Below are 15318 nucleotides of genomic sequence, written 5' to 3' on the forward strand. Positions count from 1 at the left end.
TTCCAGTTCAGGTTCTATGCGAAAGTGAGTATAGATCCAACGAACTTACCGCGTCTTTGTCGAATTTCCAAGTAGTAGCCACTGTCAAGGTCTGTGAATCTTCCATCTTGATGAGTAGTATTGGGCTTCGATATCTATAGTTCACCGATATCTGGGCGTCAATCGAATTACAACAGAGAGCGAAATCCAGCGGTATTCCAAATGTACGCAGGACGCCGTTGCACCGAAGATGATGAAGTATCTTCGGCAGATGCAAGAGGATGTGGAAGAATAAACAATTAGACGCATAAAAACAGCTTGAGCTGATGAAGAGTCGAAAATCGACCACGAGGACAGGGACAGGAGAAAAACTTTACCGAGTAGAAGGGCACAGCAAGATGAAGATGAAAAAGGAAGAAGAAAATATGAAGAGATAGCACTGATTCACGCACGCCCCCAACTTTCACCGAACAGGAGGTTCTACCAAGGCCGTTCCTAGAACGGGGGTTCATACAGGTGAAGGCGGAGACGGTTCGCCAGTGAGAAGCCGGACTAGATAGGAGATATCTCATGCAATATACTTGGGTTAGAGGGCCTGCAGTGATGCTTGGGCAACGAAAGATCTTTCGACTGTGGATGGTCAACCTATGTCTTCGTAAGAACTGATCGATGGACAACTTGACGAACTGACGAACTGACCCGCTGGCAAAGGAGCAACAGAACGACAGGAGAACCGAGAACTGAGCGCGGCTAGAGTATGGCAAGCAGAGAGAACAGTGAGAGCCAGTAGCGGTATCGAGTATCGATATGAGATACCACAGTGGGCAGCATAGAAGCTTCTCGCTACATCTCACTCCACCGAAAAGTAAAAGCTTAGTGAAAACAAGGCTTCCAGCAATGTCAACAATATCAGAAGAAGATGAAAAAGAGGGAGGCGATGAAGGAGGGAGAAGGGGAGGAGAAGGAGAAAAGATGGAAAGTCCCAAGCAGCAGATATTCAGGCGCCAATTTGTTATTTATTGTCTGTGGATTTGTGTGATGTTAACAAGGCAACACAAGTGTCTAAGGCCAACACAGATCAAAAATAATGTGGGAGCTATGCTCTCTCACTCCATAGAATGTGATGAAACATGAGAAATATATATGGAGTGTTGCTGTGGAGGTTTGTTTTGACATCCCAAATGAATGCTTGATTGAGAAGGTAGCCTGGGGTGACAAAGGGTATTCTAGTTTTTCTAATTCTTATATAGACCACACCCTCTGTATATTCAACTTGATTGATTCATAGATGCATCTACAGATGTTGTTAACAAGCATTTGTGTAATCGAGCACATTTCAATACCATAAGGCTCAAAATGAACGTATTTTCCTCAGAATAACTCTCTCCTTCGCCTGTAGACTGCGGGATGGATCCATGAACACCTATCCGGATGGGAAGAAATAAATGCAGATCTTCGAGGGGTTGTAATGACCAGATGGAGTGTACATTACATGTACAACGCTCGAGTCCATGTGTTACATAGTTATTTAGCCGGGTGATATGTATTCATTAAGCTGGGTAAACTTAATAAATAAGGAGAGAAAAAGAAAAAAAAACACAGCCCTCCTTTGTCTTTTTGGAGGGGAGGGGGAAATAACAAAGAAAAGTATGTGAGAAATAATAGCTGCGTAGACCTACGGTCAAGTAAGTAAAAGCGAAATTAGAGGTCCCTTCTAGCCTCCCAACCACTTTCCACGGTTCTATTCCGGATGCTGATTTGTCTTGCTTCGTCTTTCACTTACCTTCTGAGCGTGTCTCTCTTGGAGGCGGGAGCTCGCGAGGAAGATATAATGAAGGGCCTTGTACTCTAAGAATGTAGAAGAACACAATTCAGATGGATGGAGGAGAATGTTAGAATTGGAAATAAGAAAAATATGAAATAAAAATAAAACAAGACTTGCGTTTACATGCCGTGTATTAAATAAACAGGAGTAAGATAATCCGCAAGGGGAAAAAAGAAGAAAAGAAGACAAACAAAATGGAGAGAAAAGGAGCAGGAATAAAAAGAAAATGGGGAGAAATGAAATTCAAAAACAGCAAACGCCGTTCCGTCTTGGATAACAATGAAACATCTGAGGCCCAGTAAAGCAGGCAGGAACAATTAAAATATATTATATTAGCAAACAGAACAGTAAAAGAAGTAAATGAGAAGCAATAATAGAGAGTCTTGAGGGGAAAGAAGGAGAGAGAAAAATGAAATATTAAAATCAAATAACAGGAGAAACAGCGGTGGGAAGGCCTCTCGCTTCTTTCGAAAGTAATAAAAAACAAAGAAGGGAACAATTGCATGATAAATATAACCCCGCCCACGCCCCCGTTTCCTGTGATGCCGTTTTGAGTTTCCCGTAAACATTAACTGGAAAAGGTGAAGAAAAAAATAGATAAGAAGATAAAAAACGCCGTATATTGGTCCAGTTTTGGGGATTGGAGATGCCCAATCTTTGTATGTATGTATGTGGACGTTGTATGTAAGTATGTATGTATATGCGTATGTGTGTATGTCCGAATGTGTAAGGTGTGAAGAATTTTTGTCGTTAGATGGCCGCGCTTGATGTAATGTATATTATATGGGGCTGTCTGTACATGGGAAATTGGTAAAAAAGTAATATGGTCGTTAAATAGGAATGAGGTCGCGAGTATTTATCTGAGGCGGTAATTTGAGGATATAGGGTATATGCGGGCTATTCATCGCATGGTCCGTTTCGAAGACATTTGCCGACGGATCTCATAATCTCAGAGAGGTTTTCTATTCATTCGCATTGAAAAAGGAGGGGATTTTTTAATGCGAATGAATCATGGGTATAGGACTGGTAGTCTCACAACCAACGCTTCCCTCTAGATGAACTCGTGGGGAACGGGATCGAAACCGAAACTGTGCCGATTTTCGCGGTGTATCACTAAATATCGAATCACTCCAACATCGTACATCGTACACCGAATGTAGATGTTGGATGTCGCGTAGGGAGGAGGGGGAAAAGAAATAAAAAAAGAAGAGCGTGTATGACTGGATATTCCGGGCAGTTACCGTCATTCCGCCCCTCTAACCTCATCTTTAACTTTCATGACCCACCTCATCCTCCCCGTAGTTTCCTTCGCCTGATCGACTACATCATCGATCGCAGCGTTGTTCTGACGACATTTCTCCAGCAACTCGCGTATCCCGCGGTCGCTAGCTTCTTTATACTCGGCGAATAAACGTCCGAACCGCTCCATCCGTTCCCTTTCCGCTTCAATCTCCTTATTCTTCTGCTCCATGATCACATCAAAGCGGGTGAGCTGGTTCTGCCTCTCAATTTCCCGACTGCGTAGTTCCTTTAGCTCCGCGCGGAAGCAATCGAGACGCATTTTGAATTCGAGTTGCTCTTTCGCTCGCGCACGGGTGAGCGTTTCGTATTGATTGCGCGAGTAATTGGCGATCTCTGAAGCCTCAGCAAGTACGCGATGGCTCTCATCCCGCTCCTCCGCGGCTAGCTGGTTCGTTCTGCGCGCATCCTCCTCTGCCTTCAGCCTCCTATCTTTCTCCCCTCGAACTTCCGCCTTCAAGTCTTCGATTTTCCTATCCTTGCGCGCTATCGAAATAAGATGCGCCTCGTGTGACTGCTCCGAATTACGCAATCGGTCCGTCACGTTTTGTAGCTGGAGCTTGAGCGTCTCGTTTATGCGTTGCGCCTCTTCCGCACGCGATCGATGTAAACTGCATTCGCGCGTCAAACGTGCTATGTCTTCCTGTAAATTATGTATAACCCGCCCAGATTTCCCTGTCATCGCGTGTCCTACAGCAGACGACCATTCGGGGCCTGGTAGGGATTCTCCATTGGGCATTGTGGAAGGGGCCGGATGGTTTCGGGTGGTAGCGGGATCTATCGATAATGTGGGAAATATATGTTAGCAGCCGTTGTATAGGTGATTGGGTTCTTATACATTTGGCTTGGTATATATGTGATTACACGAAGCTGATAGGTAGGCGCACCGTGCAAGTTTTCATCGGACCCATTTCCATTCTGAACCTGCTGGAGCTGCTGTTGCTGTTGCTGGTGGCGCTCGGGCGCAGAGGATTCGAAGAGACCATTGAACTGATGCATGTTGAGCCGAGTTTCGACATCGGGAAGGTGGATCTGAGGGGGTTCTGCAGCTAATTGTGCCACCACCACGGGTGGTGGAGGAGAGTGGTTAGCACTGGAGTCCCAGGAGAAGCTCAACTTGGTCTTGACCAGCCTGACGCGCTCAATCGTGCCTCGCATTTTCCTTGTTTGGGGAGGTGGTTTTTTCTTCCTTTTCCACCCCTTCATCTTTTCCTTCCCTCCCCTCCTCTTTTTCTTTTTTGTTTGTACAACAGAAGAAGAGGAAAGGCATGGGAAGCGCGCCAGGTAGGCCATAGAGGGTAGTGCTGCTGGTATTGGATGCATGGCTTGGATAATGAAGAAGGGTGGTTTTCTCAACATACTGGTAAATGAATTCAAGCTCACTTTTCGCACCTGGATTAGATCTGACTGTGATGTATTATGGTTCTTCATCGCCGAGACATGTTGTAAATCTGGTGGGAAGAGGAGGGTTGGACTGGAAACGATTGGAGACAAGAGAACGGGCAGAAATATACAGGAACACAGAAGAGACCCACAGGGACACAAACACAATTCTGCAGTTGTGAATAAAAGGCTGAAGATTGAACAGTACTAATCTTTATGGTGAGATAGAAATGAACAACCTTGAAAGAGACAAAGTTCTGTACCTGCCAGCCGGGTCTACTGATGTAAGTTCCCGCCTGCGCAACGCTTTATTTATTTGGCTAGCTTAGAAGGGAAAAGGACCGAGCCTGAGTTAGAGGAGGATGGATGCACACCACAGCGGCAGCTAGCATGAAACAGAGCCCAGAACCACTAAACAGATATAAGAATAGAGATGAAATTTGACTGAATACCTTGACTGCTTGTGAAGGAATAAATTTGAGGTGTTGGAAAAATTGGCAAAAAAATGACAGATTGACACCTCATACACCTGGTGATGTCAGCACACTCTGTTGCCGCCGTCTCATTCGACGATCCCCCAGCTAAAAGGGAAAAATAAAATAAATAAAAGAGAACAGAGTTTAGACTTGAGTTGAGATTTAGCACTGGGCAGAAAGTGATCAGGGAACAAAACTCAAATCTCGAAATTGGAGTATAAAACAATGTTTCACCACGGTGGCTCATATACGGGACTGTTCCAGGAAGAAACGGATACAAACGTGGTCGACGATGAGTAAGCTCAAGCCGATTTTGACTGCGAGATTCACTCTTCTTGATAGAAATTTTCTCCTCCAATTTCCTAGTATTTTGCCTTCTTCTTTTACGGTGTCCCTGATGCAGTCAGGTATGCAAAGTAAGATAATTTCCTAGTCATTGAACTAGATCATCGAACGAGGTCATCTAGCATGGCGTACTTTGTCCGGTTTTGGAGAGCACAAGGCCGAACCACAATATGCAGGTGTCAATGCAAATGCAAAGGAGGTTAGCTGCAGCAATTTATATCCCTATTTGTTTACAAGAAAAAAAGGAAAAATCAAAGTTACCATGAAGTGGGACAATGAAATAAAAGATCACAGCGCTTTCACATGTTGCATTTCCTCCACCCACCACAAGAAAAAAGAGCTAAAACCTTCAACCTTGACAAAGTATGATTATATCTATGCGAAACTTTCGACGTTATTACAGCAAGCGAGGACGTTTCTCATTTTTCGCCGTCCACTCTTTCGCGTAATTGCAATCCCCTATCATATCCATTTTTCAGTTTTTGGCCGATCCCCATTCCAATTCTGTCCCAGGTGGTTGTACAAGAAGTCGCATGCCGCTGTGAGCGAAGGTGTGCAGCATGTGCGTAACTCGGCAGAGCGATGCAACAATAAAGATAATGATAGCAATAGATCAGGAGAGATGCATAGGTGAAGAAAAGAAAAGGAACAGTAAGACAGAAAAAGGGTATATGGTGGTGTATGAAAGACTAAAACTAATATAATTTTGCTTCCCTTCCCCGCGCATCGTCCTGCGGGGGAAAAAATAAAGAGAGAAATAAAAGTACCAAAATATCTGGATCCCAACACACAAAAATAAAATAAAGAGAAGAAGCAAACGATGACTGGAAACTAGGATAAATAAACAAAATCGAATTTGGATGATCTCAAATTAAATAAAACGAATGGAACTCAATGCAAGTAGGCAAACGCGGCCAACACACTCAAAATGAACACGAAGGGGCTGGACGCGGCCAAAGAAGACGCGGCAGAGTCATTATTGGTAGCAGATGGGGTGGCAGGAGTAGTCGTGGGACCAGAGGGCGTGACAGTCACACCAGTGGTAAGGGTGGCTGCGCTGGCAGTGCTGTTTCTAGAGCTGCTGGGATGGGCGCTGGCAGTGGTTTTGACAGTGGCTGGAGTGGTGGCGGTCGGAGAAGTGGCCGTGGGAGAGGCAGAGTCAGACTCAGAGGCAGAGGCAGAGGCGGAGGCGGAGGCAGAGGCAGAGGCCGGTTTGTCAGCGCCGCCGCTGATATCGAATTGGTTGGTGTAATTGATCTCATCACCCTGTTCTACTTTGAGAGCATAGTCATCGCCATTGACAAGGGAGGATGTAGGGGTCCATGTGAAGGAACCATCCTTGCCGGTGGCTGTAGGTTAAGTGAGAACATCGTGTTAGTGTTAAAAAATTGGGATTGATTGAAGGTTGTTTATAGACGGAATGAACGTACTGGTCAAAGTCTCGACCTCTTTCAGGTCGGTGGAGAGTCCCTTGAGCAGTTTGATGGTGACGGGCTAGAAGTATACAAGGTCAGTAATTGGGTTTTGGTAACAGGTATAAAGCAAGAATTACCTCGCCAGTGCCGCCTGTCCAAGTGACAGTCACAGGTTTGCCAACCTGAACATCCTCAGGAAAGCTGGTGAAAGAAATGCCTTGGGCAACAGCAGCGGCAACCAGGAGCGCGCTGGCAAGAAGAGATTTCATCATATGCATTGTCTTGTTGAGATTTAATAACAATATAAAAGGAAATAAAAGGTATATGCTGATAAGAAAAAAAGATAAGATAGCGAATAGGCTGATTTGGCGGTAGTTGGAGAAGAAAGAGCGGAATAGCCAAACGAGTGCAGACGTGAAGGGTGTTTAAGTATGTGAGCACAGCAGAAGAAGAGGAGGGAGAAGGAGAGAGCGAAGGTAAGAATAGATAGGAGACGAGCGAGCAGGAGGCGTTTGCAGACAGCCTCCCTTGGCTTTCTTTCGCTTGTCCTCCCCCTTGTGCATCGTCGTCTTACGTCTCCCTGGTTGGTCCGCAGCGAAATACGGATCAACCATCAAGCCTTGAGCAGCCATGTCCAGCCAAGGATTCGAAGCACGGGCGGCATGGGTGAACCCTGGGAATTTCTTCTTTTTTTAAGAAGCTTTCTCAGCTGTTTTTAGCATTTCGATGTGTGAGTCAGATGCAAGGCAAAAAGCCGGCGACTTGCCTGCAGCACAATCCCAAACAAGTATGTCGCCGATCTGCCAGAGGAGTTCATCCCAAGAATATCTCTCTTGAAAAATACCGGGATGCCCAGCGCGCTGCGCCCAGCGAACCAATATGAATGAAGTTAGACATTAGCAAGGGTGAACTAGTAGCGCAGAGCCCGCTGCCACCAGCGAACCCCCGCTAACGTTTGGAGGATCTACGAGGTTGTCAGAAAGGCCCGGAAGAATGCTTAATTTAGATCAGCAGGGGAAAGAGACAACTTAGGATAAAACCAGATGGCACCGTCAAGAGTTGTTAGCCAGAGGCTACTATTTTCGTTTATCGCTTGAACCCTTTTCCTCACAGAGAAATGACGCTCGGATTGTCATAATCGCACATGAGGAGGCAGCCAATGTGCACGATATCTCTCGTACCCATTCTTCCCCATGATGGCTTGCATCTAGACTGCCTGTGGCTTTTTCTCGCGTCAATCAGCGTTCACCATGGATGTGGCTGAACTGCCAGCTTCTGTGTTGACAAGCCATCAATACCCAAATGCTCAATGCCGGAATTCAACCTGCAAAAGACCACGAAAAAGAACATACAACCTCGATTATCACGATGTCATTAAATCTGCGGTAGTTGACTGGTTATCCCACAAGAGTTTAGTTAACTTTATTATGGATATCGCAAGGAAAAGAAAAAGTGATTGGTCGTCCCCTCGTTCATGCACCGTCAAAGCCCAAGTGGAATCCGCCCAACCAATTTCAGAATAGCTCGATGTGGATGGTGAATAAAAGAAAACAATCATCCTCCATTGAAAGATAGCCATCATGGCCATTCATGATGACTCTGTCGCATCTTCGATCTTGAATCCAAAACAAAACAACAACAACCAAAGAAAAAAAAAAATGCCAAAAACTTGACGTGACTAGAGCGGTCTCCATTCGCTCAGCGGAGTTTCTGCCGTTAATCATTAAGTAATAAATAGTACAACACGCCAGTTGGTGACTCTTTACAATCTCTTGATAACGCGCTTTCAGAACTGCCACGGAACCATTATTGCTCCATTGTCACTGATTGGGGCCTTATTCATCTATCACGATCCATTTTTAGGATCTCGACTGGCGCTGGCGCTGGTGGCTTCTTATTGTCAAGAATTATCACTCGATGATGCTGGAGTTGTGGCTTGATGACGAAAGCTGCTTCACCTGCTGCTGTAGCTAACCACCGCGTAGATATGAGCGAAGGAGGCTCTCTGCAGGTTGATAATAAAATAGACGCATACGCATATGACCAACTGGGTGGCGCCAGGGCTGAGAGAGGCCGAAGGGGGAAGCAAGATGAATGTTGGCGGAATCCTGCATCAGAAAACTTATTCCGTGACTTGGCGGAGATATTACATCCGATTGGATGGGATAGACAAGCTGGTATGGATTTACGGTAGGATTCCACGAGAGGCATTGAAAAGAAGCTGCTGCTTCTGGAACTTGTCGACACGAGCATGAATTGGGGAAAGATATCAAAGTTCATACACATTCTCGAAGAGAAGATCAACACGGAAATTATTTAGTCGAAACGTGGGTCCCCTCGCTGCTCCTACGAAGTCCGTTTCACCTTGATTTATATATATATTCAAAGATTGGAAACTTGCGGCTAACGGTACAGGAATTGATAGATATGAAACATTTTTCGCTGTTGAATGGCATTCATCCGATATATATAATACATGTCAAGAGGCACTCACTCCTGAGCTTCCTTTAGGAACTCCGTTTTCATGAAATCATTCAAGTACATGCCCCAAATCATTCGCAATCACGGAGCACACGAATATCTTTTCATATTTCTCCGAGCCGTCCCTTGTTTGGTCAACAGTGGAGGGTGTCTTAGTAACTTTATGTGTTGCGTTTTAGAGGATGGCTTTAAAAAGCTACCGCCCCTTTTCAACCAACCCCTGAAATGCAGTTAAAGTTATGGTTAATTTAACTTTGAAACCAACCATTTGCTGGCAAGTTTCTTTGGGCAGTCATCCCGTCCGCCACATGGATGTGGAAATCGATTTCCGTAAGGGCGTTTTCAAATCTTACCTAGAACAAAACTAAATGTTATCTAGGTGAATATAGATTGTCTCAATCGAATAGCAGTAGCGGCTGCCACCACTAGCAAATAGTAGTGTTGGCACCGAATCCCACTCTTCGATATAACATTGTTCTTCTCCCCACAATTACACCAGCGTCTCTGTGATGTTGTGGCTAGCCTCTGTTTCTAGCAGTAACCGCTTTGGCATGAAGCACTGAAAGGTCTTATTCCTCGTGCTGGTGCAGGAGAAAATAAGGGAGAGGATAAAACAGACGCAACGAAACAGCAATAGTATTTTAAGTACGGAGTACTGGTAACCTATTCGCGAAACCATACTGGTATGGGATGAATGACTGCTTGCAAGAGTTCTCCTAATACCATCAAGCGCAGCAGAACCTCATGGGGAGATGATAAGGAGGTGGAACAGCACATATTGCTTTGCACTGGAACTACACATGAACACATTGGGACCCATATAGCTCTCGCAGGAGTCTTTCTTCTAACACCACCTGCGGCAATCGCATAGGGGAACGGAATGTTATTGCGATGTGCAGTGCTCTCATGGTTAACCCTGTACATCTCAATCCCTATCACTTCCGCCGCACTCCTATCTTGCCGTCAACCTCGCGATTCTGGCTAATCCATCGATCTCATATCGTCTATCTCTTCTACACGGCCTCTGCTCTGCCTCTGGCTTCTACGTAAACCACTGGTCCGCCGTCTCTAGCCTCTCGCACCCTAATTACGATCACACTTGTTCGCTTCCGCTATCCTCAAAATGGATGCTCGTTTTCCGTGACCAAGGCTCTGACCTCGAGAAAGCTGACTGGAGCTCGATATGCTCTCCTCCTTAGCAGTCTCTACTTCGCCCATCGTGAGGGCTTGATAGGTCCCAGATGCTTTGGCCCTCGTGTGGGACCGCGCGAGGACCTGTTGCACAAGGTGATTGAATTTAGCTTCTCGTTCGACATATTATTTTTTGGGTAGCGACATCCGCCTCGAAGATGGCGTCATCTCTACCTGGCCAGCCTTATCCACTATCGGCTTGATACCTGCTATCTTGTAGATGATGTTATGAATTGGAATTGAGAGACCGTGGAAAACAATCAAAAAAAGGACCAACAACTATGCGACTTTTTTGGTGTTAGAAAAAGAGTTGCTTGGTTGTTTAGATAATGTGGGAACTTTGGAGGCTTACTAGGGGAAAGAGCACGGGTGAGATTAGTCTCTTCAGTATCCCCTTCTCCGAGCTTGGGGAAAAGGTGGCGGGCATGTTCAAGATAGAGAAACCGTGGCAACTCCTATTTTATCATTCAGGGGTTAGCCTGGAACGGGACGAAGCTCTGCTATGCCTTGTACCTTGTATTGGGTTTTCATTTGCAGTCCCTCACTTACCGATTGGACCATAATATCTCACGAACAAGGCCTCCTTCCAGTTCTTGCACACTTTTTGGCGTGAGCTTGTACAGCACCAGGATTGCGGGAAGGCGTTGGAGAAACAGCACAAGGAATCCCAACTCAACCAATCGCGGGTATGTAATTCCAAACTCTGGCTGATTAAATTCGGACCATGGTTCAGCAATACATCTACGCATGAGTTCACTTCGTTTACGGAGATGGAGCCATACAGAACGACGAATGCTCCTGCAAGAATATGGGTTGGCGGCTTTGGAATTTGTTGGGAGATATGCTATCTCTACAAATCCAAAACCGCGAGAACAATGTCCAACTCGCTGACGTTGAGAAGAGGCATTGCTCCTTGCGAAAATTATCCTCCGGCTAGCTGCCTCAAAGCCTTTTCTCTTTGGTTTCTTTTAGTTTATTTTGGTTCCTTCTTCTCTTTTTCTATGATTAGGATCGCCGCGTCACTGAATTACTGTCAGCAGCGAGATAGGGGAGGAGGAAGGTGGGGAGAGGGCGAAATGGATAGCCGAACGACTATTTCTATCAGGAAGCCATAACAGAAATAGGCGAAAAGAGAAGAAGAGAAACTATTTAAGAAGAAGTGATCAAAAGGAAGTAAGTAACGATAAGCATTCCTATGAAATTGGACAGAGGAATGCTGCGATACGGATATGTTTCAGCAGTTTCAGCGAGCTGGATGAAAATAATGGAAATGATGTGACGTTCGAAGTAGCAGAGCTATCGTCGTTTTACCAACTGGATGAGAGAGAAAGATAGCTGCCCCGAGAGGAATGAAGCAGGAAGTCAGCGAAGCCGGCTATCACAATAAACTAGGGACACCTCCCGCGTTACCGAACCCTCAGAGACACACGCCTAGGTACGGTCACACCCCACCCGTGTCCTTGCTCGAGACAGTGCAGCAACCGCCAGGCTCTGGGAGAACAAACTCAAATCATTACCAATTTCAAGTCCCGACATGATCCATTTCGTCGCTGCATCAGTTTGGTGCTACTATTTATCTACTCGTGTGATCTCTTGAACCACGAGAAGAGTGGATTTTCCGCTACCCATTGAACGGTGTAAGGCTCAGGGGCAGCGCCGCTCCACCCCACCAAGCAGATAGCTTGATATTCCGCTTGGAGATCACCTCGGATTTTCCAATGCCCAGAGTAAGTAAGCTAGCGGCTCTCCCCTGTGCCTTGAGAGGCTTCTTTTATTTCATTTTGTATTCTCCTTTTTTGTAATATTTTTTTGATTTCTCGAAACCGGCAATTCGGCAACTCGGCACAGCAAAAGCGATGCTAAGTTCCAGTCATCGTTGCGGTCGTCGGCCAAGAATGTGAAAAAATGATATGAAGTGATGCGCGTGCATGACATACATAAGTTGGTGGGCAAAAAGGCGTGAGTCGCCGCTACTATTCACCGAAATGGTTTCCGAGCATCGTCGTCTCACTGTCTCAGCTTGCCAGCTGCACAATTCAGCCAACGCCTTGCAGCAGAACAGGGCAATTCATATAGCAAATCATCACCGTACTCTGTCTAAAAATGCGGAATTCGACGTCAATGCCACTTCCTATCAAGAAAATATCCTCTTGGTCCCGGCGATTGCACAAGTGCAGCCGGTTTTTTTTTTTTTTTTTTTTTTTTTTTTTTTTTTTTTTTTGCTTTCTACAATTTCCTTTGCCAACTTGGAATGGAATGGGAAACACAACACATGCTCTTACACCACCGTATATTGTGAGTACCCTATATTCATATATTATATACGTACGTGCGGGGCTCATCATAGAAGGTGGTTTGAGAAGCGCTTACCCTTGGGAAATGTTCGAGTATCAGTTTTTTTCCAGCAAGCAAAACTTGGTTCCCACATTTTTCCAGAATATTCCCTTTTTGCGCTAAAATCTGAAGCTTGCTTGCGTCGGCTCGAAGCTTGCTGATCCTTCAATACTAGTATTTTAGCTCTCGAATAGTGACGGGAGCCGATGAGCCACCCGTTGGTCTCCCTCAAATTACGTCTGTCGCTTTCTCGTACATTCCCCCGAACCTCTCCTCACCGTACAACCGAGCCAATTTTCCAGCGTAAGAACAAAATGGGGTTGTCTGATATTGTTGCGAAGAACCGACGGGGAAGTTCTTTGAAACGAGAGCAGGTTGAGCATTTGAAATTTTATGTTGCCGTTTGGTTATTGCCAATACCCCTTCTATTCGATCCTCAAGTTATACATTCCACCCACAGAAATGTGACGGAGTCCCAAGTTCGGATTCTGCTTGAGTTTTCCATTTCACTCGTTACTGGTTTGTTTCATTTGCATCGCCTGAGAGGACGAAATGAAGATGGAGCAAATGCAATTTGCCGAAATCCCTTCACGTCCTGTTTCCGATGATCTCCCTGATGCGTAGGGAAGTTGTGTGTGGCAGGATGGGTGGAACAACGGACTCATGAGATTGGTGAGAATATAGCGGCTGGTCACTCAGTCTGAAAGTATAGCAATACATATTGAATGCATCATCCTCACTTCAACGTCTAGGTCGCAACTTTTCAAAAAGTGAGCATTGACCTTGGCATGAGCTAACATTGTTTATCAAAATAGATGGAGAATAATTTATTTTAAGCTAGAGGTAACTAATTATCAACACATGGTCCGCCCCATGTACGGACATAACCAGAAAAAGGATCAGCACTACGCCACATGTTACTGCCTATTAAATGCGAACAAAACGAAACCAAAAAAAAGAAACCATACAACCTCATTATTACTTCAAATACCCTTCAAGCTCTTTCTCTGTCCACTCCCACAACTTCTTTGCAAGAGCTTCATCCCCAGACAGCGGCGTGTGTGGAATGGGCGTTCCCACAGGATGGTAAATGCCACCAGACTTCAAGAAACCCGCATCATCCTCACCTGTCTTTGCTATCCGTGTCGTCGTCGCAGCCCAGAGAGTATTGTACGACCCCTCTTGCAAACCGACGTGAAGGAAATTCCTCACAGCCATCTTCACCACAAACCGGTCGACGCAATTCATATGGTCCATCAGCTCTGTCGACATAATCACTCCCGGGTGAACAGAAGCGACAGTAAGTTCCGGATAACGTCTAGCCAGCTCGGAACCGTGAAGGACGTTGGCCAGTTTGCTCTGCGAGTACAGCGTGTATTTCGCCAGCATGGCTGGTCCGCTCACCCCTCCCTGCGTTTCCTTCAGCCCCTCGAAGTCAATCCCTGTCTTCTTTGGCGCCTCCCTAAAGGCAAGCGAGGAAGTAATAACGATACGGCCATGCCCTGACCCGCCTCCGCTTTTGGCTCGGGCATTTTGCAACGCGGGTAGACAGAGCTTTACCAACATCGCATGAGCGAGGTGGTTTATGGCAAATTGGATTTCGTAGCCGTCCTTGGATAGCGCAGGCTGCACGGCCATCACACCCGCGTTGCATATTAAGACATCGATTAGGTTTCCCGATTTGGCCAGGAGGACTTGTGCGGCATCGCGCACGGAGTGGAGGGAGGTTTGGTCGCAGGCGACGAAGGTAATGCAGTTTCCATTGTTGGTGGTGGCCTTTATCTCGTCAATGAGAGAGTTGGCAGCCTGTACGTTGCGGCCAGTGAAGTAGATATGAGCGGGATTGTGCTTGATCAATTGCTTGATAGCTTCTTTGCCGACACCAGCAGTGCCTGTGGATTGAAGGTAAGCATTGTGGTCAAAACGGAGTGGGAGTGTTGGTTGGTTGGCTTACCTCCAGTGATAACTATCACTTTCCCTGAAAGGTCGGGGATGTCATTTTCGGGATTGTAGGTGATACTCATTGTGCGTTATTCGTTTTGAATATAGATATAGATATATAGATATATAGATAGGGAGAGCTATATAGGGAGTTATTCTTTTATTGTGATCTCTTCGCTTGTGGACTTGTTTATTTGAAATTGACTTTGAAATGGCGAGAGGAATTCTCGATCTTTATATATTTGGAACTGATGCAAGCCATCTCCAACTCCTCTTTTCCTTGAGACTCCCCAGCACCGCCAAGGACCTTCTGCCAGGCAACATTATTTCCGATATAAGTTTGATATAGGTATATTGTTAAGCGTGATGGTTATTTTGCCGGTGGTAGACTGGATGAGAATGTTAATCCCCGGTTCCCGCACCTGACAAGCGCATACATTGCTATGACGTTGGTGATCGTGGTGGAGGTGGCGGCAACATCTATGAACTAGGCATCAAAATTTACAAAAAAGGTTGGTCAGTTAGGAATAAACAAGCGCCATACTCGGGCTGCATGCCAAATTGTTATGCCGGCGGCGAAGTAATTACGGGCGTAAAGATCAAGCATGATATCTGAGACGAAGCATGGAAGATCAGACCAAGATCTGAA

At 45.7% G+C, this 15318-nt stretch overlaps 6 protein-coding genes across 6 annotated transcripts; 1 reads left to right on the forward strand and 5 right to left on the reverse strand.

Annotated features, from left to right (window-relative positions):
* Window positions 1-3047: 3047 nt before the first annotated feature.
* On the reverse strand, window positions 3048-4261 carry HCBG_01898 (uncharacterized protein; the record flags this gene model as incomplete). The annotated part of the gene is made up of 2 exons (XM_045428947.1): window positions 3048-3880; window positions 3991-4261. 2 exons carry the CDS (start codon window positions 4259-4261, stop codon window positions 3048-3050), a joined length of 1104 nt encoding a protein of 367 aa, XP_045290733.1.
* A 926-nt stretch (window positions 4262-5187) lies between these two features.
* On the forward strand, window positions 5188-5941 carry HCBG_01899 (uncharacterized protein; the record flags this gene model as incomplete). Its single annotated transcript, XM_045428948.1, has 4 exons — window positions 5188-5258; window positions 5329-5369; window positions 5421-5506; window positions 5639-5941. 4 exons carry the CDS (start codon window positions 5188-5190, stop codon window positions 5939-5941), a joined length of 501 nt encoding a protein of 166 aa, XP_045290734.1.
* A 257-nt stretch (window positions 5942-6198) lies between these two features.
* Window positions 6199-7157, reverse strand: HCBG_01900 (extracellular matrix protein; the record flags this gene model as incomplete). Its single annotated transcript, XM_045428949.1, has 3 exons — window positions 6199-6656; window positions 6738-6801; window positions 6860-7157. 3 exons carry the CDS (start codon window positions 6989-6991, stop codon window positions 6199-6201), a joined length of 654 nt encoding a protein of 217 aa, XP_045290735.1.
* A 1404-nt stretch (window positions 7158-8561) lies between these two features.
* HCBG_01901 (uncharacterized protein) lies at window positions 8562-9008 on the reverse strand (the record flags this gene model as incomplete). The annotated part of the gene is made up of 2 exons (XM_045428950.1): window positions 8562-8727; window positions 8758-9008. The coding sequence occupies 2 exons, from the start codon at window positions 9006-9008 to the stop codon at window positions 8562-8564; spliced, it is 417 nt and encodes a 138-aa protein (XP_045290736.1).
* A 1278-nt stretch (window positions 9009-10286) lies between these two features.
* On the reverse strand, window positions 10287-11301 carry HCBG_01902 (uncharacterized protein; the record flags this gene model as incomplete). Its single annotated transcript, XM_045428951.1, has 5 exons — window positions 10287-10478; window positions 10569-10673; window positions 10747-10849; window positions 10944-11101; window positions 11260-11301. The coding sequence occupies 5 exons, from the start codon at window positions 11299-11301 to the stop codon at window positions 10287-10289; spliced, it is 600 nt and encodes a 199-aa protein (XP_045290737.1).
* Window positions 11302-13706: 2405 nt separating this feature from the next.
* HCBG_01903 (oxidoreductase) lies at window positions 13707-14752 on the reverse strand (the record flags this gene model as incomplete). The annotated part of the gene is made up of 2 exons (XM_045428952.1): window positions 13707-14620; window positions 14683-14752. 2 exons carry the CDS (start codon window positions 14750-14752, stop codon window positions 13707-13709), a joined length of 984 nt encoding a protein of 327 aa, XP_045290738.1.
* Window positions 14753-15318: the final 566 nt, after the last annotated feature.

The sequence above is a fragment of the Histoplasma capsulatum genome (genome assembly GCF_000150115.1).
Source record: "Histoplasma capsulatum G186AR genomic scaffold supercont2.2, whole genome shotgun sequence".
Lineage (NCBI taxonomy): Eukaryota > Fungi > Ascomycota > Eurotiomycetes > Onygenales > Ajellomycetaceae > Histoplasma > Histoplasma capsulatum.